This window comes from Aquarana catesbeiana, linkage group LG04 (genome assembly GCF_042186555.1).
Source record: "Aquarana catesbeiana isolate 2022-GZ linkage group LG04, ASM4218655v1, whole genome shotgun sequence".
In the NCBI taxonomy this organism is placed as follows: domain Eukaryota; kingdom Metazoa; phylum Chordata; class Amphibia; order Anura; family Ranidae; genus Aquarana; species Aquarana catesbeiana.
The window spans coordinates 193,163,630-193,190,246 of NC_133327.1; the positions used below are offsets into that span (position 1 = coordinate 193,163,630).

The following is a 26,617-nucleotide window of genomic DNA, read 5'->3' on the forward strand; positions in this document are numbered from 1 at the left end:
TAGAGGAACCCTTGAAATAATTTCCATGTCTTGGGGAGTCATCTGTACCTCAGGACACATTGTAGTCAATAAGTTATAAGTATAATAATAAATAAAAGAATAAAGAATGTATTGTATCTAGCATATCTGACACCCAGAGCAGATACTTTTGTTTTATTTATTTAACACGCCCCTGTGCTCCATAAGGGAAAAAAAATAATGGTCAAACAAAGAAACACCAACTGTGAAAATTGTAGTGTCCCTTACAATGGTGGTCAGATGAAAAGTGTTGTCTTATATTGATAGCCACTGGGAGAAAGAGCCCTTGTATTAATGATCAGTGGGAGAAGGACAATCTTACGTTGTTGACCCCCCTTATACACAGCTAAAAAAAAAAAAAAAAAAAAAAAAAAAAGGATAAAAATGACATCGGTGGTTACTAGGAGTTAGAAACTCTTCAGTGCTGAAGGAACCCCTAGCAACCTCTGGAGGAACTCAAGGGTCCCATAGAACCCTGGTTGAAGAACCTTGCTATAAAAAAATGAAAACACACCACAATAACATTATACAGTGCATCTGGAATGTATTCACAGCGCTTCAATTTTTCCACATTTTGTTATGTTACAGCCTTATTTCAAAATGGATTTTATTATGTTCCTCAAAATTCTACAAACAATACCCCATAATGACAACATGAAAGATGTTTGCTTGTAATCTTAGCATTTTTTTTTTTTAATAAATCACATGTACACAAGTATTCGGAACCTTTGCTCAATACTTTGTTGAAGCACCTTTGGCACCAATTGCAGCCTCACGTCTTTTTGAGTATGATGCCACCACCTTGGCACACCTATTTTTGAGCAGTTTGCCCTCCTTCTTTGCAAGCTCCATCAGGTTGGATGGGGAGCGTTGGCGCACAGCCATTTTTTAGCTCTCTCCAGAGATGTTCAATCGGGTTCAAGTCTGGGCTCTGGGCCACTCAAGGACATTCACAAAGTTGTCCCATAGCCACTCCTTTGTTATCTTGGCTGTGTGATTAGGGTCGTTGTCCAGTTGGAAGATGAACCTTCGTCCCAGTCTGAGGGCCAGAGCGCTCTGGAGCAGGTTTTGATCAAGGATGTCTCTGTATATTGCTGCATTCATCTTTCCCTTGACCCTGACTAGTCTCCCAGTTCCTGCGGCTGAAAAACATCCCCACAGCATGATGCTACCACAACCATGCTTCACTGTAGGGCTGGTATTGGCCAGGTGATGAGTGGTGCCTGGTTTCATCCAGACACGACGTTTGCCATTCAGGGCAAAGAGTTCAATCTTTGTTTCATTAGACCAATGAATTTTGGTCTGAGAGTCCTTCAGGTGCTTTTTGGCAAACTCCAAGTGCGCTGTCATGTGCCTTTTACTAAGGAGTGGCTTCCGTCTGGCCATTCTATCATATGATTGGTGGATCACTGCAGGAATGGTTGTTCTTCTGGAAAGTTTGCCTCTCTCCACAGAGAAACGCTGGAGCTCTGTCAGAGTGATCATTGGGTTCTGTGTCACCTCTTCTAAGATCGCTCAGTTTGGCCGGACGGCCCGCTCTAGGAAGAGTCCTGGTGGTTCCAAACTTCTTCCACTTACGAATGATGGAGGGCACTGTGCTCATTGGGACCTTCAATGCTGCAGAAATGTTTCTGTACCCTTCCCCAGATCTGTTCGATACAATCGTGCCTCAGAGGTCTCGTTTGGACTTAGTTTGTGCTCTGACATGCACTGTTAACTGTGGGACCATAGACAGACAGGTGGGTACCTTTCCAAATCATGTCCAATCAACTGAATTTACAACAGGTGGACTCCAATCAAGTTGTAGAAACATCTCAAGGATGGTCAGTGAAAACAGGATTAACCTGAGCTCAATTTTGAGTGTCATGGCAAAGTCTGAATTCTTATGTAGTTGTGATTTTTTTATTTTTAATAAATTTGTAAAGATTTCAAACAAACTTCTTTCACATTGTCATTATGGGGTATTGTTTGTAGAATTTTGAGGAAAATAATGAATTTAATCCATTTTGGAATAAGGCTGTAACATAAAAAAATGTGGAAAAAGTGAAGCACTCTGAATACTTTGCGGATGCACTGTATAAGGATACAGTATAAGGATAAAGTTTATGAAGATTTTATTATATAAACACTTGTAGATGTTGGCAATTAATGTACAAAGCCACTGCTGTATAAATATACAAACTATGGTGCACAAATATGCAAAAAGACCATGCTCTATAGAGGTTTTCAGCAATAAAGGTCTTTATCTGCACATTTTCACAAAAAAATTGTCTCTGCTAAACAGCTCTTTATCTCTGTATTCATGCCTATGCAACACAACCTGAAGAAATAATAATTTGTTCTCATCTTTTTAAGCTAAGGGTTTATCCCTCTTTATCAGACCGTTTAGCTGTGTATATAAAAATGCTAGTGTATAGTTGAACAATGCAGCTGTCACTTCCTATGCTTTAGCTTTCTTTTTGCTACTCATATGATACTTACATAAAGCAATACATTTTACAATTTGTTTCAACAAGAAAATTCATAGGGCATCTGTCTCCTTTTGTCAACTTTTTTCTTTAATTAGCTAGCAATGTACCAGGTAACTGTCAGGTAAGATTTTTGCAGCAGTGCCCACACAATTAGAAATGTATAATAATATTCACCTCTCCTTTTACCTTTTCAATGTAATACATTTTAACGTTCTGCTCATTAAAGTTGTGAAAAATAAGATTTTTGCACTGTAAAATTTTAGTTTAATCCATTGAGGGATCAATAGAAAATATATAAAGTGGGTTATACTGCTGCCTCTGGAAAGTATGGAAACTGGTAAAACAAAGGATAGGCAAGCTCACTGTAAAACCCCACCTTCAACCTTAATGCATCAGTTTTGTAATAAAGCAAAATTTACAGCCAAAAATTAGTGGGTGGTGGGAACTGTGGACCACCCCGAGAAAATGATTTTTCAGCAAGTACAAAGCCTTAACTTTCTTTATCGTATACTGGGGGGAGGAAGCAGTTGAAAAATCATATACAACTGGTACACCCACAAATCCACAGGCCAAGAAAAAAAAAAAAAATCAAACAATTGTAAGGGTATGGTGCCAAAACTAGTAAAATGAAGGACTAATAACCGTCCATCAAATAGAATAATAGGTGGGCAGTAACACCTAGGGCAAGCAGCTCTTTGGTAAAGGAAAGAAAATAATAACTTTTAGTTAGAGAGCTGGGAGGAAGTGTCAATGGACTGCGAGTGTGCCGATTCCCACACTCGTGTTCAATTTATAACCACAAGTCTGTCTGCCTCAGTGTAGTTTATTTATACACAGATTTGCGCCGATTTCAAAAAGTGACAGTGACTGTGGAGGAGAGCAATCCCCGCATGCTGTCACTGGAGGTGGTAGGTGCTTAGCATCATGTTGCATGGTACACTCTAACTATGGTTGTAACAAGTGGAGTTAGCCCGTAGACGTGGTGTATCTGGATTTTGCAAAAGCATTTGACACAGTTCCCCATAAACGTTTACTGTACAAAAGGTCCGTTGACATGGACCATAGGGCGAGTACATGGATTGAAAACTGGCTACAAGGGCGAGTTCAGAGGGTGGTAATAAATGGGGAGTACTCGGAATGATCAGGGGTGGGTAGTGGGGTCCCCCAGGGTTCTGTGCTGGGACCAATCCTGTTTAATTTGTTCATAAACGACCTGGAGGATGGGGTAAACAGTTCAATCTCTGTATTTGCGGACGATACTAAGCTAAGAAGGGCAATAACTTCTCTGCAGGATGTGGAAACCTTGCAAAAAGATCTGAACAAATTAATGGGGTGGGCAACTACATGGCAAATGAGGTTTAATGTAGAAAAATGTAAAATAATACATTTGGGTGGCAAAAATATGACTGCGATCTATACACAGGGGGGGGAAGAAAACCTCTAGGGGAATCTAGGATGGAAAAGGACCTGGGGGTCCTAGTAGATAGGCTCAGCAATAGCATGCAATGCCAAGCTGCTGCTAACAAAGCAAACAGAATACTGTATTGGCATGCATTAAAAAGGGGATCAACTCCAGAGATAAAACAATAATTCTCCCGCTCTACAAGACTCTGGTCCGGCCGCACCTAGAGTATGCTGTCCAGTTCTGGGAACCAGACCTCAGGAAGGATGTACTGGAAATGGAGCTAGTACAAAGAAGGGCAACAAAGCTAATAAAGGGTCTGGAGGATATTAGTTTTGAGGAAAGGTTGCGAGCACTGAACTTATTCTCTCTGGGAGAAGAGACACTTGAGAGGGGATACGATTTCAATTTATAAATACCGTACTGGTGACCCCACAACAGAGATAAAACTTTTTCGCAGAAGGGAGTTTAACAAGACTCGTGGCCACTCATTAAAATAAGAAGAAAAGAGGTTTAACCTTAAACTACGTAGAGGGTTCTTTACTGTAAAAGCGGCAAGGATGTGAAATTCCCTTGCACAGGAAGTGGTCTCAGCGGGGAACATTGATAATTTAAAAAAACTAATAGATAAGCACCTGAACGACCACAACATACAGGGATATACAATGTAATACTGACATATAATCACACACATAGGTTGGACTTGATGGACTTGTGTCTTTTCAACCTCAACTACTATGTAATTTTTCTCTTCCCGATTCACCTGTGGGTGTGGATTCTTGCCATACACTGAGACAGCTGATTGGAGGAAAGGCACACACCCCCTCTCCACATAGGCAGATACTTTCAGAGCTGTGCTGTGAATAGACCAACTCTCTGCTAATCTATTTATAGCACCCACCCCGACACAAAATTCAGCCCGGTTTTATCACAGTTTACAGAGAACTTGTCAAACGTTGTCATGCTGATACCAGAAGAACGGGGAAGAAGGAGAAAGCCACGGGACTTAGTGCTTAGAAAAGAGAGTAAAAAACACTGCACATATACAGTATCTCACAAAAGTGAGTACACCCCTGACAATTTTGTAAATATTTTATTATATCTTTTCATGTGACAACACTAAAGAAATGACAGTTTGCTACAATGTAAAGTAGTGAGTATACAGCTTGCATAACAGTGTAAATTTGTGGTCCCCTCAAAATAACACAGAGCCATTAATGTCTAAACCGCTGAAAAAAGGGAGTACACCCCTAAGTGAAAATGTCCAAATTGGGCCCAAAGTGTCAATATTTTGTATGGCCACCATTATTTTCCAGCACTGCCTTAATCCTCTTGGGCATGGCGTTCACCAGAGCTTCACAGGTTGCCACTGGAGTCCTCTTTCACTCCTCTATGACAACATCACGGAGCTGGTGGTTGTTAGAAACCTTGCACTCCTCCACCTTCCGTTTGAGGATGCCCCACAGATGCTCAATAGGGTTTAGAGAGACATGCTTGGCCAGTCCATCACCTTTTCCATCAGCTTCTTTAGCAAGGCAGTGGTCGTCTTGGAGGTGTGTTTGGGGTCGATATGTTGGAATACTGTCCTGCAGCCCAATCTCCAAAGGGAGGGGATCATGCTCTGCTTCAGTATGTCACAGTACATGTTGGCATTCATGGTTCCCTCAAACTGTAGCTCCCCAGTGTCCGCAGCACTCATGCAGCCCCAGACCATGACACTCCAACCACCATGTTTGACTGTAGGCAAGACACACTTGTCTTTGTACTCTTCACCTGGTTGCCGCCACACACGCTTGGCACCATCCAAACCAAATAAGTTAATCTTGGTCTCATTAGACCACAGGACATGGTTCCAGTAATCCATGTCCTTAGTCTGCTTGTCTTCAGCAAACTGTTTGTGGGCTTTCTTGTGCATCATCTTTAGAAGAGGCTTCCTTCTAGGACGACAGCCATGCATACCAATTTATTGCAGTGTGCGGTGTATAGTCTGAGCACTGACAAGCTAACCCCCCCCCACCTCTTCAACCTCTGCAGCAATGTTGGCAGCACACATACGTCTATTTCCCAAAGACAACCTCTGGATATGACGCTGAGCACGTGTACTCAACTTCTTTGGTCGACCATATTAAGGCCTGTTCTGAGTGGAACCTGTCCTGTTAAACCACTGTATGGTCTTGGTCAACCTGCTGTAGCTCAGTTTCAGGGTCTTGGCAATCTTCTTATAGCCTAGGCCATCTTTATGTAGAGCAACAATTCTTTTTTTCAGATCCTCAGAGAGTTCTTTGCCATGAGGTGCCATGTTGAACTTCCAGTGACCAGTATGAGAGAGCGAGAGCGATAACACACCTGCGATCTTGTAACACTAACGAGTCACATGACATCAGGGAGGGAAAACGGCTAATTGTGCCCAATTTGGACATTTTCACAGGGGTGTACTCACTTTTGTTGCCAGCGGTTTAGACGTTACTGGCTGTGTGTTGAGTTATTTTGAGGGGACAGCAAACTTACACTGTTCTTACAAGCTGTACACTCACATCTTTACATTGTAGCAAAGTGTCATTTCTTTAGTGCTGTCACATGAAAAGATATAATAAAATATTCACATAAATGTGAGGGGTGTACTTACTTTTGTAAGGTACTGTATTCGCCCAGCTCAAATTTTCTGTGAATTCGGGTTTACATCCACATTTTAATCACACGTTTTAATCACTTTCTCTTCATTTTAGGTCCCTGTTCCAGACATCCCAACCTGCAACCCCCCCTTCCCCGCAACACAGTTTACTCTGCTCAGTTATCACAGGAGAGATCTTGCTCACTGTGTCCCTCCAATTCCTGACAGATCCCCCACAGTCGGCGGGAGAGGAGGGGCGGAGGAGGAGGACAGGAGTGGCAGGGGAGAACACGGTGGCCGGGGGAGAACGGGGGGGGGGGGGGGCGGAGAAGAACACGGTGGCCGGGGGAGAACAGGGGGGCGGAGAAGGACACAGAGGGGGCCGGCGGAGGAGCACACAGAACAGCTGGGAATGATCGGTGTGGTGGGAGGGACAGCTGTGAACACCGATCTCCAAGTATAGCCCTTTAGCTGACAGCTGTGGGAGGGAGAGAAGGAGAAGCGGCTGTCAGCTAAAAATCTATACAAAGGAGATCGGTGTTCACAGCTGTTCCCCGCTGCACCAATCATTCCCAGGAGATCGGGAGGCACTTGCGGGTTTGTGGGAGCCGCCTCAGAAATGCGTGAGTCTCCCGCAAGGTATGTCTGCTGTTCAGTACAGTGTGTGTGTTTTCCTAAAATTATAATGAAAAATACCTTCTTTGCAGAGCCCTGCTGTCCTGTCATGTGACCTCTCTCTGCTTCTGAGTACAGTGGGAGGGGCTGAGATTTCCCTCTGATGAATGCAAGCCAGCAGAGGGAGGTCACATGTCTGCACAGCAGGGCTCTGCAAAGAAGATTTTTAGCATTATAATTTTAGGAAAACACACACACAATATGCTTAACAGGGACCTTAAGCAGAGAGGATGAAAGTAATTAATAAATGTTTCTTTGCTTTACAAGCACTGGCGCAGCTGCAGGGAATAGAATTAAATAGGCATGAGAGGAGAGGGGAGGAGAGCAGAGGAGAGGAGGGGAAGAGATGGGAGTGGAAGAGATCGGCTCCCACACAGACTACAGAATTGACAGGGGGGGGAATGCAGACACGCTGAGGAGATATCTGGATGAAGGAGGCATGTAAACTGACCACACAATCAGAGATCAGCAGCCATGATAAACATGGCCAATTTCCAGAGGGAAAGACAGGAACAAGCAGGATCAACCAGGCATTGTACAACATAAAAAGGGACAATTGACATGGCAAAAGCACTGTGCTATATAATGTGCCTTAAAGGGACAAGAGCATTTTAAATTTTTTTGGGTTACAACCACTTTAATATAAAGTTGTGCTTGCATACTCTGTCAGAAATCATGAAATGTTGGCATTAATATTGAAAATGTAGCATCCTCCAGCTTGGTGTGCTAGAGTTTTTTGTACAGTGTAGGTAAATTGTTCAGGCTTGGATTGCAGCCAAGCCTGTGTGTTATTCTGGGTCAGGGTTTAGTGACTCAGGGAGCTGGTATGACTCACAGGCAGCATCTCTAAGACCTCCCCCTACTCCCAAAAACATGCAGACAATTCTAGAAGGATGGGAGTGGATGGAAGGAGGAGCTGCCTGGAGTATTCATGAGGGCCCTGACTAATCCCCAACAGATTGGCAGGGGGCAGGCACCCTCAAATACTCAAGGTCAGCCCAGCTGGGGGCAGTGGAGTTTGGCAGATCTCCAGGGAGGAAGAAAGCCAGGGGGGCTGGTGAACATTACAGTCAGAGGACTGAGAGGCATGCCTGAAGGGATTGGGTGCAAGCAGTCTGGGATTAATGCAGAGTCAGTCTGGAAGGACTGTGGATTTTTAGCCAGGAGGGTTAGTGAAAGGGGTGGGCTGGCAGTGCCTGAAGAGGTGGTACTGGGATCAGTGGCCACAGGAAGAGGACAGCTAAGCACTGCAACTTCTTTCCTGCTACACTACCAAAAGGTATCCACGGTCCCTGCCTCCAAAGTACACTTGCTCTGGATCTGAGCCTATGTTGGATTAACCTTGCAGTGCTAGCTGGTTTCTGGGAGATGTGGTTCTACAAGCAAGATTGTGCTGGAGAAAGAAGAGGAAGGGTATATACTGTGTGTATATAGTTTGCTTCCATGAAGAATTATTTTAGTGCTGATCAAGTGGGCATCCTATAATACCCTATCCCCCATCCAAGTTTAACTCTCCTAATAAAATACAAAAACAAAGCTGCAAGGACTGATTCCTGACTCCAGTGTGTGTGGAAAATTTGTGTGCCCCTTTTGTGCAGGGTGGGAGATACCCACCTTCACCATCGGCTCCTACGGGGGTAGCATTACAAAAATATGACTGATCATACCAGAAAACTCACTTTTATTTAAGGATAGTGATCATAAGAAGGCATTATCACATAGTTGTTTGGCTTCTTTTTAAATCATAACAGAAATCACCTAAATGGCCCTAATCAAAATTTTGCATACCCTGGAATGTTTGGCCTTGGTACAGACATACGAGGTGCCACACAGGTTGCAATTAAAGGTAAATCTCCCACATCTGTGGCTTTTTAAATTGCAATTAGTGTGTGTATAAATTGTCAATAAGTTTGTAAAGCTTATAGGTGAATGCACTGAGCAGGTTAGATACCGAGCCATGGGGAGCAGAAAAGAACGGTCGAAAGACCTGCGTAACAAGGTAATGGAACTTTAAAAAGATGGAAAAGGATATTAAAAGATATCAAAAGCCTTACATTTGCCAGTAAGTACTGTTCAGTCACGCAAGAATTAGAATTTTAGGGATCTCTTGATCCCAAGCCAAGATCAAGTAGACCAAGAAAGATTGCAGCCACAACTGCCAGATGAATTGTTTGGGATACAAAGAATAATCTACAGGTAACCTCAGGAGAAATACAGGCTTCTCTGGAAAAATCCCAGTGAGGCGTGTCAAGGTGTTGTCAGGCATATTGTAACCAGGCTTTTTTATGCCATTGGTGCAGTAAAGGATTCTTTCTGGCAACAGAGACCAAGCTGATCATTTTTGATCAAGTATTGTCATATTGTGCTCCTTAAAAACATCCATACTGTTTTATTCCCAGAGCAAACTGTATTTCTTCTGAGGTTACCTGTGGGTTTTTCTTTGTATCCCGAACAATTCCTCTGGCAGTTGTGACTGCAATCTTTCTTGGTCTACCTGACCTTGGCTTGGTATCAAGAGATACTTGAAATTTCCACTTCTTAATAAGTGACTGAACAGTACTTACTGGCAAATTTAAGGCTTTGAATATCTTTTGATATCCTTTTCCGTCTTTATAAAGTTCCATTACCTTGTTACGCAGGTCTTTTGACTGTTCTATTCTGATCCACGTGGCTCACTATCTAGCCTGCTCAGTGCATTCACGTGAGAGCTAACAAACTTATTGGCCTAACATTCCAGGGTATGTAAACTTTTGATCAGGGCCATTTGGGCGATTTCTGTTATTATGAATTAAAAGGAGTCAAACAACTATATGATCACTATCCTTAAAATAAAATAAAAAAGTTTTTTGGCATGATTAGTCATATTTTCAAAATGTCACAATTTCCGACAGGGTATGCAGGTTTTTGAGCACAAATGTATATGCAGTCCATAAGAGACTAAAAATGTTTACCTGCAGATGGAATTATAAAAAAAAATACCTTAAATGATGATAAAGTCCCAGAGAGAGCAAAGTAGCAAATAGGTGTAGGTATAAGAATTAGTAGATTAAAGGTTATGCTGGGGGGGCGTGATTGGAAGCTGACCTGCATGGACACTTAGAGCTCAGCTCTCTCACAGCCTGCAGCTAAAGGGAACTTAAGGGGACTTTACTCTCTTGCCACATGGGCAAATCTAAGACCACCTACCCTGCTAAAGCACGGGGATCCTCTCATCCTCTGCCAGGCTCTTGCACCAGCCTCCATGACTACTTTACCCAGGCTGACATGCCGCCAGGCGGGATGGACAAGATAGCACTGGAAGCCTCTCCCTCCAGCAGCTCTCAGCGGCTCTCCTCCCTGCACCATGAGCTGGATCAGGATCCTGTAGATCTCTCCCTGTTGGCTCCGGAGAACAGATAACTGCAGACACTGGCAGGAGCGGCGAGTCTCTCTCCCCTGGCTGCTCCCCTTCAAAATGCGCCACATGGAGTACAGGCCACATCATCTGCCCAGGCCTCTATGCCCTACACACAGTGCATGGATGACTTCCCGCGCCTGCTGCGGACGGCTTCTGACCCCTGCATGCGTGGGGACAGCCCTGGATCCCTCACGCCCTCTGACTGCTCTATGGGCTCTCCTGTCCACTCCGGTGCGCAATACCCGGCTTTCACAGAGCGAGGCCTTGCAATGAGCCTCTACTTCAAAACCTGCCTCCCCTAAATCCCAGAGGCTGCCTCGGTCCCAGGACCCCAGCTCCTCCAGAGGCACTGCAGGGACTCCTCTGACCTATGTTAAAGCTGTTAGTTCACCAGCTATGTCCCACAACAAAGGGGGACCCCACAAACCTGTCCCCTCTCCTTCACATGCTCCGGCTTTGTATGAACTGTGGGACCCACCTCAGCCACCCGCGCCTCAACCCCAACCTGATGTCTGGGTGGTGCCACAAGTGCTCTCTTCCTCCCCTAAGCCGCTCCAACAGCTAGCGGCAGCTCTCCCTCTGCATCAGATGCCTCCGCCTTGGCATTCGTATCTCCAAGTCATTCCCACTAAAGAAGACTTTAAACAGTTAATAGAGGATGTTAAATCCACATGCAGCACTGAAATTCAAGCTCTACAAATCTGATCTTAAACATCTTGTGGATAGGGTGGAGATGTCAGAAGAGGAAATTCAGGAAACCAAATTAGCAGTTCACCACACCCAACTTCAGGGATCTGAGCACAGTCTCCTGCTGAGGGACATGCAGTGTCATGTCAAGGATCTAGACAATAGGGGGTGCAGGGACAATATCCGTGTGAGGGGTCTACCGGAGCCAAAGAGCTACAATCTACCCTACAGACCCTGTTTAATACCTTACTGGATGAATCTCCCACTAAACATATCGAGATGGACAGAGCACACCAGGGGTTTTAAGACCTAAGGGCCCAGCTTCCAAACCATGTGACGTCATTTGCAGGGTCCATTCCTACCCTTTGAAAGAGGACATTATGAAAAAAGCTAGGTCCTTTGCAAGGTGTTTGAGGACACTCAGGTACAGCTGTTCCCAGATCTCTCCTGGATCACTCTTCAAAAAGGAAGACTTTAACCCCTTCTGCGCACATTACAAAAAGCTGGGGTTTTCCTTTCAGCCTCACCGCGAAACATCAGGGTAAAACCGCAGTACTGCGTTACCCAGAAGATCTCACTACATTCTGCAATATCCTGGAAGAGCCCGTTCCTCAGCTCCCTGACTGGGATCTCGTGTCTACACCCCCTCCGCTACCCACAGTCCGGAATAGAGTCTCACCAACTACACGTCCTAGGGGACCAGATATTCCCCGCAAGTCTACTAAACACAGAAATGGATGAAAGAATTGTGACTCCAATACCTGTTGTACGCTTTTATTTTTTTCTCTTTGCCTCCACCTGATACCTGCCTACTCTTTGCGGACCTGCCGTATATGTAGATAATACTGTAGTCCCCTTTGGTTCCCTTAGTCCTTTAGTTTTCCTTTTTTCAGTATTCACATTATGGGCTGGTTAGTATGAGACCTGAGAGAGGTTGTTTTTTTTCCCCCTCTCATTACCCCCCCCCCCCCCCCCCCAGTTATCTGTTCAAAGTTCCCCTCTTTTGGATTACTCTTGTGTCCCCCTGACTCTCCTTGGGGTCAGGTGGACATTTCAGAACTTATAGTTTTACAACCGGCTAGGTTCATCACAGTCGGTTTATAATATACACTGTACTGTTTGTGTTTCCGATTGTACTAACTTATTGTTTCTTTTTCAGACTTTGCTATCTTTTTCCTCTTATTCTGGTTCATCATGTGGTCACCTCCGCCTACTTGGTTATCCTCCTGAAGGATGAAGTCCTCTTCGTACCATGGTTATCCTCCCATCGGATCAGAAAAGTGCTGCTTTCCCTGCTTTTATCCAACACAATGGCTAAGGTCCCATCACTGAATGTTCACGGCGGCGTCTGGCACTTGGGGAGTTCAGACAGTCAGGGGGCTGATGTCATTTTGGTTCAGGAGACTCACTTTAACCGGGGGGGGGGGCTCTTTCACATTCGCATAAAAAATATTACCCTCCAGCCTACCCGGCTTCTAACTCCTGTAAAAGGGCTGGTGTTGCTATACTCTTTAAACGTAACTCCACAGTCACATGTTCAGACTCTTACATTGACCCACAGGGTCATTTTATTATCCTTCGAGGCTCGTGGCAGATGCAGGCAGTTACCTTCTGTGTCCTATATGCTCCAAATGTCCGACAACTTAGCTTTCTGTCTAAAGTTTTTTCCCGCCTTTTTCATTCCGAACGTGAATATTTGATTATAGGGGGTGATTTCTATCCCATTCTGCTGCTCTTGACCGCCATGTAGTGGGTTCCAGAGGTTTTTGTCAACTTACTAGACATTATGCCTGGCGGGTTTCTCCACCCTGGGGATAGACAATATACATTCTATTCAGCTCCCAACTGCACACACTTTCGTATTGGACTACTTTTTCGTCAACAACCCCACGCTTAAAATTATTCAATCTGCAAGCCTGTATTCGATTTCCTGGTCTGCCCATGCCCCTATTTTGCTTACATTATCCTTAGGTACCCCTCTTTTGTAGACCCTGCCATTGGCAATTAAATAACTTTCTGCTTCAACATCTTCCCTCTATATCTGAGCTGGAGTCTACTCAAACCATTTTGCTGAAAACGATACCCCGATGTGTCTCTCTCTGCCCTATAGGAAGCCCATAAGGCCGTCCTTCGCGGTCGTTGCATAGCAATCTCCGGCTATGAAAATGAACGCTCGGGCTGTTAAACTACAAACTGAAAAAGAACTTAGGGTCCTAGAATGCCAGTTGCAAACTACCCCATCCCTGCTTTTACTTAAAGATTGTCCACTTACACACTACTCTTAGAGACATGGCATTGGGCCGAGTAGAAAAAGCTTTAATTAGATTGAAACAAGTATACTATTATAAGGGTAACAAGGCCCATTCTCTACTGGCTAGAAAAATGCGCGACCACACCCATATGACAGCTCCACACCATATCAAGGATGGGTCTGGTTGTCTTCTATCTCATCCCTGAGATGTTCCTTTGAGGAGTTTTATACTGACCTATACAATAATCCTGCAATCCCTCACGACTCTCTCTCATCAGAATTGTATGCGTCAATATCTTGAGCAGAGTGGGATCTCCCATCTTCAGCTTTCAGACTTTCACTCTCTTAACGCACCTATTATTGAAGAGGAACTGGAAATCACTATCAAATCCTTACCCATCCATAAAGTCCCCGAGCCGGATGGTTTCCCCTATGAATACTATAGGACCTTTCTTCATTTGCTTCTTCCTCGTATGTGTAAACAATTCAACGCCTTCCTCTAGGACACCCCTATCCCATCAGATATGCAGAGATCTTTTATCACTTTGATTCCAAAGCCCGATAAAGATGCCTCCCTGTGTGCTAGCTATAGGTCCATAGCCCTTTTGAACTCAGACTTAAAAATTTTCACTAAACTTCTGTCTGCTTGAACACGATTCTTCCTTCCCTGATCCACAAGGATCAGGTAGGTTTTGTACCCCTTCGTCAGGCCGGGGACAATACTAGGAGAGTTATAGATCTGATTGATGTAGCGAATCGCGAAGGCTTGGCGTACTTGATACTTAGCCTGGATGCGGAAAAGACTTTTGACCGCCACGGCTGGCCTTTTCTATTCGCTACATTGCACCATATGGGGTTCAGGGGGGCTTTTCTACGAGCAATCCATCCCCTTTATAGTAACCCTTCGTCCCAGGAACGGACCCCTTATGCCCTTTCCTCTTCCTTTCTAGTGACCAATGGTACCCGGCAGGGTTGCCCGCTCTTCCTTTTATTATTTGCTCTATGTGTCGAGCCTTTAGCTGCGTCAATTCGTCAATGCTCGGACATTCGGGGCATATCGGTTAGAGGGAGGAAATTTAAAATCTCCTCATTTCCGGACGATATCCTCCTTACTCTGACCCAATCCAGAATCTCCCTGCCAAATTTGCATGCTGAGCTTGATCGCTTCATGGGAGTCTTTATTACCCCGACTTTCCATACGATGTACCAGGAAAACTTCCCCCCATATAAATCAGCAACAGTGGAAGAAACGTCACTTTTCCCTTTTGGAACATATAGCTTCCATGAAGACTTCCATCCTCCCCAAGCTCCTATATTTGTTCCAAACACTACCCCCTCCCTATCCCTTATGCACACCTGAAAAAACTGCAAGCAGATTTGCTGCAATATGTATGGAATTATAGACTACATAGGATACCCAGTTCGGTGCTCATGGTCTCGCGCTCGGATGGTGGCTTAGTGTTTGCCAATCCTAATAAATATTATCAAGCGACCCAGCTACGCTCAATTGCCTCTTAGTTTACCCAACGCTCGTTCAATAAATGGACGGAAATAGAAAAACTGTGGGTACCCCAGATACACCCCGACAATCTACTCTGGAATGCGAATGTGGAGGTAGACCCTGGTTGACTCTTGGGGACTATGTCCCAGCTCAGGACACTTTGTCGCACATTGTCCCACCAGTGTGCCCTTTCCTCGGAAAAGTCACTGCTGACCTCCTTTCTGTACAACCCCAAGATGCCCGACAGCATCACTTACCATATGTCCTCTCCTTGGGCGTCAAGGAACCTGTTCCATTTTGGCCACTTAATAGACCCTAGATTTCGTAAACTGCTCCCATTTGCCAAGCTTCTGGATAAATGTGACCTACCTTGCCAGGCGTTTTATGGATATCTACCGGAACTATGCTCAAACTATTACTTCATATTTGCAGTTCTCTGCCCCATCCCCCTTTGAACGTATCATTTTAAAAGGCTCGGCACATAGGGGAATGATCTCTGACATCAAAGGGCCTAAGAGGGACTAAGGGGCCAACCCCAACCCCTGAAAAACAACCCCACACCATAATCCCTCCGCCACCAAATGATTTGGACCAGTGCACGTTTATGTGCGGGGTGTGGGGTTGTTTTTCAGGAGTTGAGCTTGGCCCCTTAGTTCCAGTGAAGGGAATTCTTAAGATGTCAGCATACCAAAAAATTTTCAGACCATGTCATGCTCCCAACTTTGTGGGAACAGTTTGGGGATGGCCCTTCCTGTTCCAACATGACTGCGCACCAATGCACAAACCAAGGTCCATAAAGACATGGATGAGTGAGTTTGGGGTGGAGGAACTCTACTGGCTTGCACAGAGTCCTGACCTCAACCCAATAGAACACCTTTGGGTTGAATGAGAGTGGAGACTGCGAGCCAGGCCTTCTCGTCCAGTGCCTGACCTGGTCAAACAGTCCCATAGACACACTCTTAAACCTTGTGGGCAGCCTTCACAGAAGAGTTGAAGCTGTTATAGCTGCAAAGAGTGGGCCAACTCAATACTGAACCCTAGGAACAGACAGGGGGCGCCATTAAAGTTCACGTGCGTGTAAAGGCAGGCGTCCCAATACCGTGTGTGTGAGATAGATATATGTATCTATCTATGACGGGAAAGTGTCCACATTCATAGGTCACTATGACAAAAACCTGAGGTATAGCAATGGTTAGAGGGGAGGCTATACAGTGGGGAGTAGGTTAATGTTTTATGTTTTGCCAGTGTCTCTAATCTCCTGGAGGCAGCAACACAACCAAACTGTATATAATTTTCTCTTGTCTCTGCATCCCTCAACGGGCGATAAAGAAATAACATTTTCACTATAGTATTTAACCTAACCAAAGTACTGAGTGTGAAAAAAATGACATTATTAAAATACTAAAACAGGTCACTAAACTCCCATATTAAAATGAATAATATTTACAGATATTTATGTGAACAATTCAAGAGCTAGTTAGAACTAAAGATTTTTAGGATATTAGTATGTGAAAGGAGAGGCATCTACCGAAGCAAAACCAACAACCTGTACACTATAGTAATCTGGCTGACTGATACTACAGGTAGTCAGAGGTAAGCCTCTTTTAGCCTGAAATGGATCATTACAGAATAAAAGGCAGACCAGTCAGGACTAAGCTTAGGCAAATAACTACACAAACTCTGTCAATTTTTTGGAGCCATATATAATGTGTCACTATTGTGTAACAGAAACTCAACAAGGAGAATATTCTGAACTGGGACACCTTCAGCAATTAAAATACTCAATTGGGGGGGGGGATTACTTACAGGAAAAAGAAATATATAAAAAGGTTCACATAGCCTTATTTAGCAGAATCTGAATCAGACACTTGAATTTAAAGAGTGAGGGGGTCACCTGAAACCTACCTTATCAACTGCTTGCCCTCACGCACAGTCTACTTACTCCTGGATGTATAGCAGCGTCAACAGAACTTTGGTAGCTTTTGGTTATGTTATTTTACATTATTATGCATTCTCAGGAATAAAGAGACAGTCGGGCTGGGCAGCTGACAGACCAGCAACTGATGGACCTCAGTCTGACATTGGTGTGCTAGGTTCACTAAAAAGCAAAATAATAAGGAAACCTAATAATGATCCAAATACATCAAGTTCCCATTTGGTATGTATGCAATGGTAAATGCAGCTCTTAAAGCTAACCTATGATTTACGTGTATTGGTCCTGTAATGACTGACAGTACATATCCTAGTATTACAATAATGTTGGCTACAACTTGAAAACAACCCGAATATCATAAAGCCTATATTTTGTTTAAAATAGCATGGCCACTCAAAAAAAAAAAAAAGCAAGTTTGTTGAGAATGTAGTTATAATATCTCACCGATATGGCACTTATTCTTCTTGGTTGAGTGCAGACAATGTGGCATGTAGACCCCTTGCCTCTCATGATATGGTCATCCAAAATAAACTGTGTCACTTGGGTAGTTTTTCCACACCCAGTCTCACCACTAATGACTGTCACCTGATTGGAGTTTATTATTCTAACGATCTCCTAAAATTGGAAAACAGCTTAAATAAACATCATGCAGTACATTTAAAGAAATGCAACTTGACAAGTAAAACATTAGGATTGTTGGTTTATCTATAAAATCATTTTCTTGGAGTACATCACAGGACACAAGGTACTTCATATTCATGACTACTTGGGATGTCCCAAAGCACTGAACATGAGGGGCGTGCAACACAGCAACAAGGACAACACATCCAAAACAGATTAGGGGAAAACCCCACCACAAAGCTACCTGCTAAATTTTTTTGACCAAAACTGGAGTCTGTATTTGAAATTTCCAACATCAGGGACTCTACCTTTGAATCAAAGTTCAGTTCCTTCACCTGTACCATGCCGAGGATGAAGCCTAAATACTCCAGGGATTGAGCCATAAGATCCTTCTCATGTGGACAGACATGGTGTCCATTCAGGAAAGCTGCCTTATGTAGTTTTCCAAAGATTCCACTGAGAAACTCAATGCTTTGCCCAAACTTTGAGGGCCTGGCAAACTCCCATATCAGTTACAAAGGGCTACAAAAATTGAATACAAAAAATAAACTGCGCTTGTGAGGTCTGATAACAAAATACAGCTGCAACAATCAAGTGAGATATTATCACAAAATAAAAAAATGTGGAAAAAAAAAATGAAAAATGTATGTAGCACAACACATTTTTTCCATTTACAATAGGCTTTACAAAGCTGATCCTATGAGAGGAGGCCATCTTAAAAAGGACCTCTAACCTCACATCTATCTGTAGCATCCTTGAAGACCAGGACCTCATCCACTTGGACCGTCAGGGTCTTATTCAAGTAGGAAATAGCCAGCTCAACAGCTGGAGAACCCCCATTTATTGCAAAATTCCTCCTCTATAGGGTACTACTGAGCAAATTGCTTCAGTGGTAAAACCACCTTTCAGGCGAGCTTAATCAGCAAACATCTTTTACTACGAGTGAGGGTGCCTTGGAAAAGATTTGGGTTGTTTAGACAGCCGCCAGGACTCAAATCCAGTGATTTTAGGAGAAAAGGACTCTGGACGTGGCAACTTCAAGTTAGTACTCACCATGTGCGCAAGGAACCCCACTGTGGTCTTGTGTGCCCGAGGCAGAGCGGGACCCCGAGATCCCTCCTAGGAGGACCTATCCACAGAGAATTCCCATTCCTCAACAGCTTCCTCCTCTTGAGGATGATTCTCTGACACCTCATCCCCCCCAGAAAAGGGGAGGGGAAGGAAAGCACCCCCACTTTCATCCCAAGCATTCCAAACCCATGAGAACCCTTGAGAGTCAGTCCGGCAAAGCAGAAATGGCAGCAGAAAATTCCTCCCTTGACACAAAATGAGCCAGATGATTGTGTCCTTGAGGAAGCAAAAATACCAGATAAGGGAAGGAATTCAGAGCCAATTTGACCCTTAGGGTAGCTATTGCAGGGAGAAATGTGCAGAGGGTCCTCCCTACCCAACAGAGAAATTTGGGTGCCCACCACATTGTCCTCCAGCACCCCTCCCCACCCCAAACTCTCTGCCTGCATAAGGCGATGGCTTGCTGAGGGTTCACAGGCCTACAATACCCTATAAGGGAGCAGCTACCCAGCTAAGTGTCAACCCAAGCCAGACACCTAATTGGCAAATCACCCCCAATAATACCTACAGTGCCCCAACGCTGATGGCTATTGCAGCTGTACATGGACTGTGCCTGAGAGCAGCTGAACCTCCGGAGCTGTGATGTGATCACACATTACGATGCCAGTGGAACTGATGATGTTGTCTATGCACAGATGTGCAATGACACCACCACACCAGTCCATTCTTTTTAATCACTGCTACTGCGGTGTATTGCTCTGCTTGTAGAATTGCACTGGGAACACATAAGGGAAAAAATTGTCATCTGCTTCACCAAAGACGAATGCAGCACATTATGCTGCAGGACCAAAAGGCCAAATCTTAACATCTGCCCCTCAAGAACTTCATGGACTACTACCCGCTTCAGGGGGATCATTGTGCTGGACCTGTAAAGTGCCCTGCTAGCAAGGTCTTCAAATACATTGTACTCTGGAGACCATTGCCCATGAGTTCCAGCACCAACCAGCAACATTGCAAGCTGTCCCCACTCAACCCGACTCTCTCGTGGTCCAATATGTTGCGCTGAACACTGCTCTATCTAGCATCCTGTTCCCCGTATGGCAATATTGGTAATATCATTATAATATTAAATATTTCCATTAGCAGAACTACAGACAAAAAAATATATTTAATCATATTAGCTTACCGCTCTCATAGTGTACGAAGGTAACTTTTCACGGAACCGCTAGAAATACAAAATAAAACAAAATCACTAAAGATAGTGCAGGGTATAAATATAAGTTATTACACAAATAAACAATTATACAGCAAGCTAGTATATTCCACAGCACAATAAAGCGTAGTTCCACCCAAAAGTGGAAGTACCGCTTTAGGCACTCCTCACCCCCCTTCTATGCCACATTTGGCATGTAATTTTTTTTTTAGTTTTAACAGGTGCCCCGCTCCCACTTCTGCTTGGGCCGCCTAGGCGACTAGAGCGGAAGTTCTACTCTACCCCTCCCTGCAATCTTGTGCGACACGTCACAGGTGCCCAAAGATTGCCCAGCCACTGTGGAGGCGCAGCGCGACTCGTGCATGCGCACCTAGCTGTGAATCCACGAGCCCTCACAGCCGGGTGCCCACACTTGTAATGTCGGCGCCGGGGAAAGGCGAGGGAGAGAACCAAGGGTTCAGGCGGCCGCATCGCTGGATCCTGGGACAGACGAGTGTGTGTTTATTAAGTCAGCAGCTACAGTTTTTGTAGCTGCTGAGTTTTAATAAACACAAAAACGACTGGAACTCTGCTTTAAGACTTTGAAAAATCATGAAATAAAAAAAATGCACTTTATTGCAGCAGTATAAAGAGAGAGGTCAACTTTAAGCACTGTAAAGAACAATGATTTTGTGCTAAAATGCAGATTTGCACAAAAAAGGTCATCCTTGAACCTGTGCCGTATAGTTCAATTAATAGATGATATACAAAATAAACAATCCACATGGTGTGTAAACGTTTCTAAAACGTGTGTTAATTTTTATTCTAACATAATAAATTAGTAAATTAAATTGAAAAAAAATTAAAAGTTGCTATCACCACCAGCTGAAAATTTTTAAAATGATTAACTGGTCAGTAACAGTAATTGACGCAGGAGGCAATTTTTTACCCGTTTTCCTATATTTCAGTAATCTCCACTAAAACAAAACAAAAAAAAAAAAAAAAAGAAGGGTTTTAACATAAATACTGATACCATTTTTTCCTTCAGGGGTGTTATACTTATGATAATCTGATGATCGCATTACTGCTCTTTTCACACAAAATGGGGTTCTTTGCATTAAAACATCATTATACTGATTTTCGGATGAGTGCAGATAATCCTCCTTATACCTGGGCTCTCAAGGATGGTCTCCCCAAAAGGGCATTTAAAGTGGTTTTAAACCCTAGTCATAAAATATGAACAAAGCACATGTAGTATTTTTGAAAATTGATCAGTACTTATGTACAGACGGCCTCATTTCTTGAGGCCCTAAAATGCCAAGACAGTACAAATATCCCCCAAATGACCCCTTTTTGGAAATTACACAGGTATTTAGTAAGAGGCATGGCCAGTTTTATTGAAGTTGTCATTTTTTGTCTTCATATAACTGGTGTGGCCGTGATCAGGATACTGACTGTTGACAGTATGTTAAAAAAAACAAAAAAAATATAAAACACATTCAATTTTCTAAACATTTATTTATTTTACATACTTTCATCAGAGAATTTCAGTGTCACCATAGTCACAAATGGGATACATTCATAACAGCTGGGCTTATTGTTGACATGCTGTGATTAGCTACAGCTAAATCACATGGGTACAAGGTGTCGAGATTGGCCCAGGTGCCATGTGATTGCGGTGGGACAATCACAGTATCACTCTGCAACAGGGTAGGCAAACTTTGATCTACCTGGACAATATTGAAGAGATCAAAAGATCACTAAACTTAAAATCACTGTAAAAATATAAACTTACCCTAAGTTAGCTTCAGTGAGAAACTCAGCATTCACTTTCATTCACAATTTTTTCATGTTTGGGGAGCAATTAGTTACCCCCAAAAGTCTGATGCTGGAGTTCATCATGAAAGCAGAACATCTGGTACTGCAGGCTGATTTTTTTGACTAATTTCAGGCCTGGCTACCTGCTCTGATTTCTGGCCAGTGCAAGTAGTTTGTATGGCAGTGCCCAGGGCCCAGTAGAATGTAGGGCAGGGGCCCAGTAGAATGTAGGGCAGTGTCCCGGGGTCAGTGTAAGATGTAGGGCAGTGTCCCGGGGTCAGTGTAGGATGTAGGGCAGTGTCCCGGGGTCAGTGTAGGATGTAGGGCAGTGTCCCGGGGTCAGTGTAGGATGTAGGGCAGTGTCCCGGGGTCAGTGTAGGATGCAGGGCAATGTCCAGGAGTCGGTAGGATGTAGGGCCGCTTATAGAGGTCAGTAGCATGCATGGTAGGAGTCAGGAGGGCAAGGAATAGGGGGTCAGGGGGGTCAGGACAGCATGGTACTGGGAGATAAGGAGGGCACAGTACAGGGGAATCAGGAGGGTTGGAATCTCAAGAGTGCATGGCACTGGGGTGTCAGAAGGGTAAGGTATTGGTGGGGTCAGGAGGGCTGGGCTGTCAGGAGGGTATGGTATTGGTGGGGGCGGGGGAATCAGGAGGGTATAGTAATGGGGCTGTCATTAGGGCTGGAGTGGCAGGAGGGCTGGAGTTTAAAGAAGTTTTATATGCAGAGTGGCACAGGGAAGGTGCAGTGATCCCTTCCCTTGGATCGGTGAGGAGGGCCGTTGGCGAGGGGCGCAAAGCGCTCAGGCGTGTATTCGGAGAAGAGCCGAACCCGCGTGAGCTATTCCGGAGGCTCTCCCCGCCTCGCAGTCGCACGTCTGCAAGGGGTGGGGACTGCCTCTGAAGCCTGGAATTGGGTGAGCATGCGCCGCTCTGGAGTAAGGACAGAGTCGGCAAACTCAGCAACAGCGGGACGTCTTTGCAGTCTACCCGTCACCTGTTGGCGATCGACGGGTTGCCGACCCCCACTCTACAGGAATCACAGCTGTTCTGAATGAAATTCACAGCTTTGTTGATATTTTGATCGCTTAATGCAGCCAGGAACTATAATCCGCTGTGTCCACATGGGAGCAGTGTGCCAGCGCGCATGTGCAAAGCATATTTACGTTGCTGAGCCTGGTCATGCTACCCATCCACAGTAAAAGTACTGTGGGTGGGCAGCAAGTGGTTAAAGAATGTAAAAATGTAAATAAACTTACAAACTTTCTATATAAAACGCATTTTTGCTGCACAACCACCAAGCAAATTATTCATTTTATTTGAAAGGTCTACATTTTAAGCATACTTGAACTCAACAGCTGGACCTTATATAGTGTCTCCCCAGAGCTGTCTGCTTTCATAATCAGTACTATTTCACACACCAATTTCCTACTAGAAAATCTAAGCTTTGACAAACTTCCTTCTCTGGCTTGATAAGGCTCTGCAACTCTACCCATTACACTTTGCAACCACCAAGGTAAGGAGAAGTCGAAGAAGTCGATTTCTGAAAAAGAAGAGCGCAGTGAGTTTCAGGGCTGCTGGCAGAAGCAGTGCCTGGCCAGGAGACCCTTTGTGAAGAGCTTGTGCAGGTTACCGTTGGCTTCAACAAAGATCTCTGGAACCTGGACAGGCAAGTGTAAGTTATGGTGGGGATTGCAGGGGGCAGGTAACTGAGGCTACATGCCCACGGACGTTTTAAAAAAAACAAGCTGCAAAGCTAGTACCGACGCCAGGAAAAAAGCGGCGTTAAAAATGAGATTTTTTTCGCGTTTTGCATTGGCATCAATACCCGTTTAGCCACGCTAGCTTTCAGCCACATTTCTCTGTCTCTATTCAAAATCAATGGTTCCCTATGGGAGCCCATTGATTTGAATAGAAGTCGCCCCAGAAGTCGGATCAAGATGATCCGACTTGCTGTGCGACTTGTGTGCTGAGAATCTTGTAGGGGAACCCTACAAAATTTTGCGTGAGCTTCCACCCAAGATCCATACAGACCCTTATCCGAGCACGCAGCTCGGCAGGTCAGGAAAGTGGGGGGGACGAGCGAGCACCCCCTCCTGGACCATACCAGGCCACATGCCCTCAACATGGGGGTGGGTGCTTTGGGGCAGAGGGGGCTGCGCCCCACCCCCACCCCAAAGCACCTTGTCCCCATGTTGATGAGGACAAGGGCCTCTTCCCAAAAACCCTTGCCCGGTGGTTGTCGGGGTTTGCGGGTGGGGACTTATTGTGATCTGGAAGCCCGCTTTAACAAGGGCTCCCCCCCCCAGATATCACAGCCCCCCACCCTAGGTGAATGAGTACCTCCCTACCATTCACCTAAATAAAAAAAGTGTCAAAAATAAAACACACTACACAGGTATTTAAAGTATTTTATTAAAGTAGCTCCGTTCTTCTCCCCTCTCCGGTTCTTCTCCCCTCTCTCTCCGCTATCTTCTGCTTTTTTGCTGGGTCTTCTCCCCTCTCCAGTTCTTCTCTCTCAGCAAAAGAGCAGAAGATAGCGGAGAAGAACCGGAGAGGGGAGAAGACCCAGCAAAAGGGCAGAAGATAGCGGAGAGAGGGGAGAAGACCCAGCAAAAGAGCAGAAGATAGCGGAGAGAGGGGAGAAGAACCGGAGCTGCTTTAATAAAATACTTTAAATACCTGTGTAGTGTGTTTATTTTTGACACTTTTTTTATTTAGGTGAATGGTAGGGGGGGTACTCATTCACCTAGGGTGGGGGGGGCCGTGATCTGGGGGGGGGGCCCTTGTTAAATGGGGCTTCCAGATCACGATAAGTCCCCGTCCGCAGACCCCGACAACCACCGGCAAGGGTTGTCAGGAAGAGGCCCTTGTCCTTATCAACATGCCTCTGCCCCAAAGCACCCACCCCCCATGTTGAGGGCATGTGGCCTGGTATGGTCCATGAGGGGGGGCGGGGGGCGCGCGCTCGCTTGCCCCCCCTCTCCTTTCCTGACCTGCTGGCTGCATGCTCGGATAAGGGTCTGGTATGGATCTTGGGGGGGAACCTCACGCAAAATTTTGTCGGGGTTCCCAGCACACAAGTCACACAGCAAGTCGGATCATGTTGATCCGACTTCTGGTGCGACTTCTATTCAAATCAATGGGCTCCCATAGGAAACCATTGATTTTGAATAGAGACAGAGAAACGCGGGACAGTGCATAACGCTGTGTTTACAGCGTTAAGCCCCATTAAATCACGTTTAACACCTTTTACCGGCGTCTGGCGTTTTTACAGCTCTAGCGCTGGAGCCTCAGAACGCACTGGTCCTGGGGGTTTTTTTTGGAGCTTAAAAACACCTATGCCACTTACAGCTCAAAAATGCCATGGTGGGCATGAGGCCATAGGCTAATATGGAGAGACGTTTTTAAGCTGCAAAAAATGCTCAAAAAAAGTGGCTGTAAAAATGTCCGTGGGCATGAGGCCTTAAAGGCTAAATTTACCTTTTTGGGCAGAATTACACTTTTCATAATCGAAAGAATCCTTTTGTAATATCATTTCTGCCACAGCAATCCCAATGTTCTTATCTCTCACTTATCTTACCCAAAAAATGTTTGAAATTAAATTTTTTTTAAAACATTCATTCTGGTTGCATCACTTCCTGTAGGTCAGCTCCCAACATTCTCTGTGTTTTTGCCTCACAGAACAGGTTGTGATAGGGCATGTATTCCCAGTCTGGACCACACCTCCCTCATTACAATACCACCAGCTACTTCTTCCCTTAAGATGACCATACACATTAAAACAAAAAAAAGCTTTGGCTTGGCTTAAAAAATAAAAACACAAACAAAAACAACAATATATCATAATATCAGAACGGTTCCAGCGTATTATTGGAGGATATTTGAAACCAAATGGCACAATGAGAATTAATATTTTCTAGCACCGCATATTGTTCAGTAATTTTACTGGGTTTTCTGGCTTTCACTCCAGAGGCAGCAGTCACAGAGCACTAGGCTGCACTGTTTCATAAATATCTAATTTACAAACAAGTACACAATTCCTTGTCCAGTGGTGAATGAGTATAGTAGTTATTTCATATAATGAGTATATTTTATGACGGGTATAAAATGTTCTAAAATGAATCACCTGCATTTCAGCATATGTGGAATTGTTTTTTTTCCTCTGCAGCTCTTCTTTAAGTTGTTGATCCAAGGCTGCATTTCCCCTATAGCACTCACTAACACACGCATATTCATCATCATCATCATCATCATCCCAAGCATCTTTTTCTGTGAATGCAGTCTCTCTAAGTTGAGCGGGGGTACTGTTTCTGAAAAAAAAAAAATAAATAAAAAATAAAGATGGAGCAATACAAAGTGATGTAATACTTATCAGCCAGACCCTCCGAACATTTTTAAAATAGATAAACTTTACAGGTGGCCAATTAGAGTAATGCATGAATTTCTGCAGTTTTTGCCTAAAGGCATACACAAACTTTTACACGATAAAGACATATTTCCAATAAACTTGCCAAGTGAACAACAGGGATTGATTTGAAGACTAACATGAGAACCTGGGAGCACAAGCTGCCTGCACTACAGTACTGTTGTCACATTTCTAGGTTTAAGTGATTGTAAACGATCTGTAACGTGGACAATCCGCGCTACCCCCAAAGAACAATGTGCAAACAAATATGGTGAAATAATAGATTTTAAACCTGTAGTGACATAGTTTTAGTGAAAGTGCTGCAACCTAAAAAAAAAAACCTGAATATTCAGTTTTAACAGTGTATAGATGGAATTAGATGCGCAACCTATAACAAACAAACTGACAAATATACAAAATATAAATTAGTGTAAAAACCAAGGATTGACACCAAACTTAAATAAAAGCTGGATTAGAAAATTTGTGGATTGAAAGAAAATTAAAGAAAAAATATATATATAAAATCCATCAGAGGGCTTGGTAGCGTCCTTATTAGATGAC

At 44.2% G+C, this 26,617-nt stretch overlaps 1 protein-coding gene across 1 annotated transcript in view; it reads right to left on the reverse strand.

Annotated features, from left to right (window-relative positions):
- The window catches only part of DHX36 (DEAH-box helicase 36), a 174,986-nt gene that overhangs the window by 131,577 nt on the left and 16,792 nt on the right, over positions 1 to 26,617 (reverse strand). Inside the window, exons 3-5 of the mRNA XM_073626057.1 lie at positions 25,778 to 25,961; positions 19,825 to 19,863; positions 17,391 to 17,561 (exon numbers count right to left, since the gene is read on the reverse strand). Coding sequence (XP_073482158.1) covers positions 17,391 to 17,561; positions 19,825 to 19,863; positions 25,778 to 25,961 — 394 coding nt within the window. The remainder of the gene's footprint in view (positions 1 to 17,390; positions 17,562 to 19,824; positions 19,864 to 25,777; positions 25,962 to 26,617) is intronic.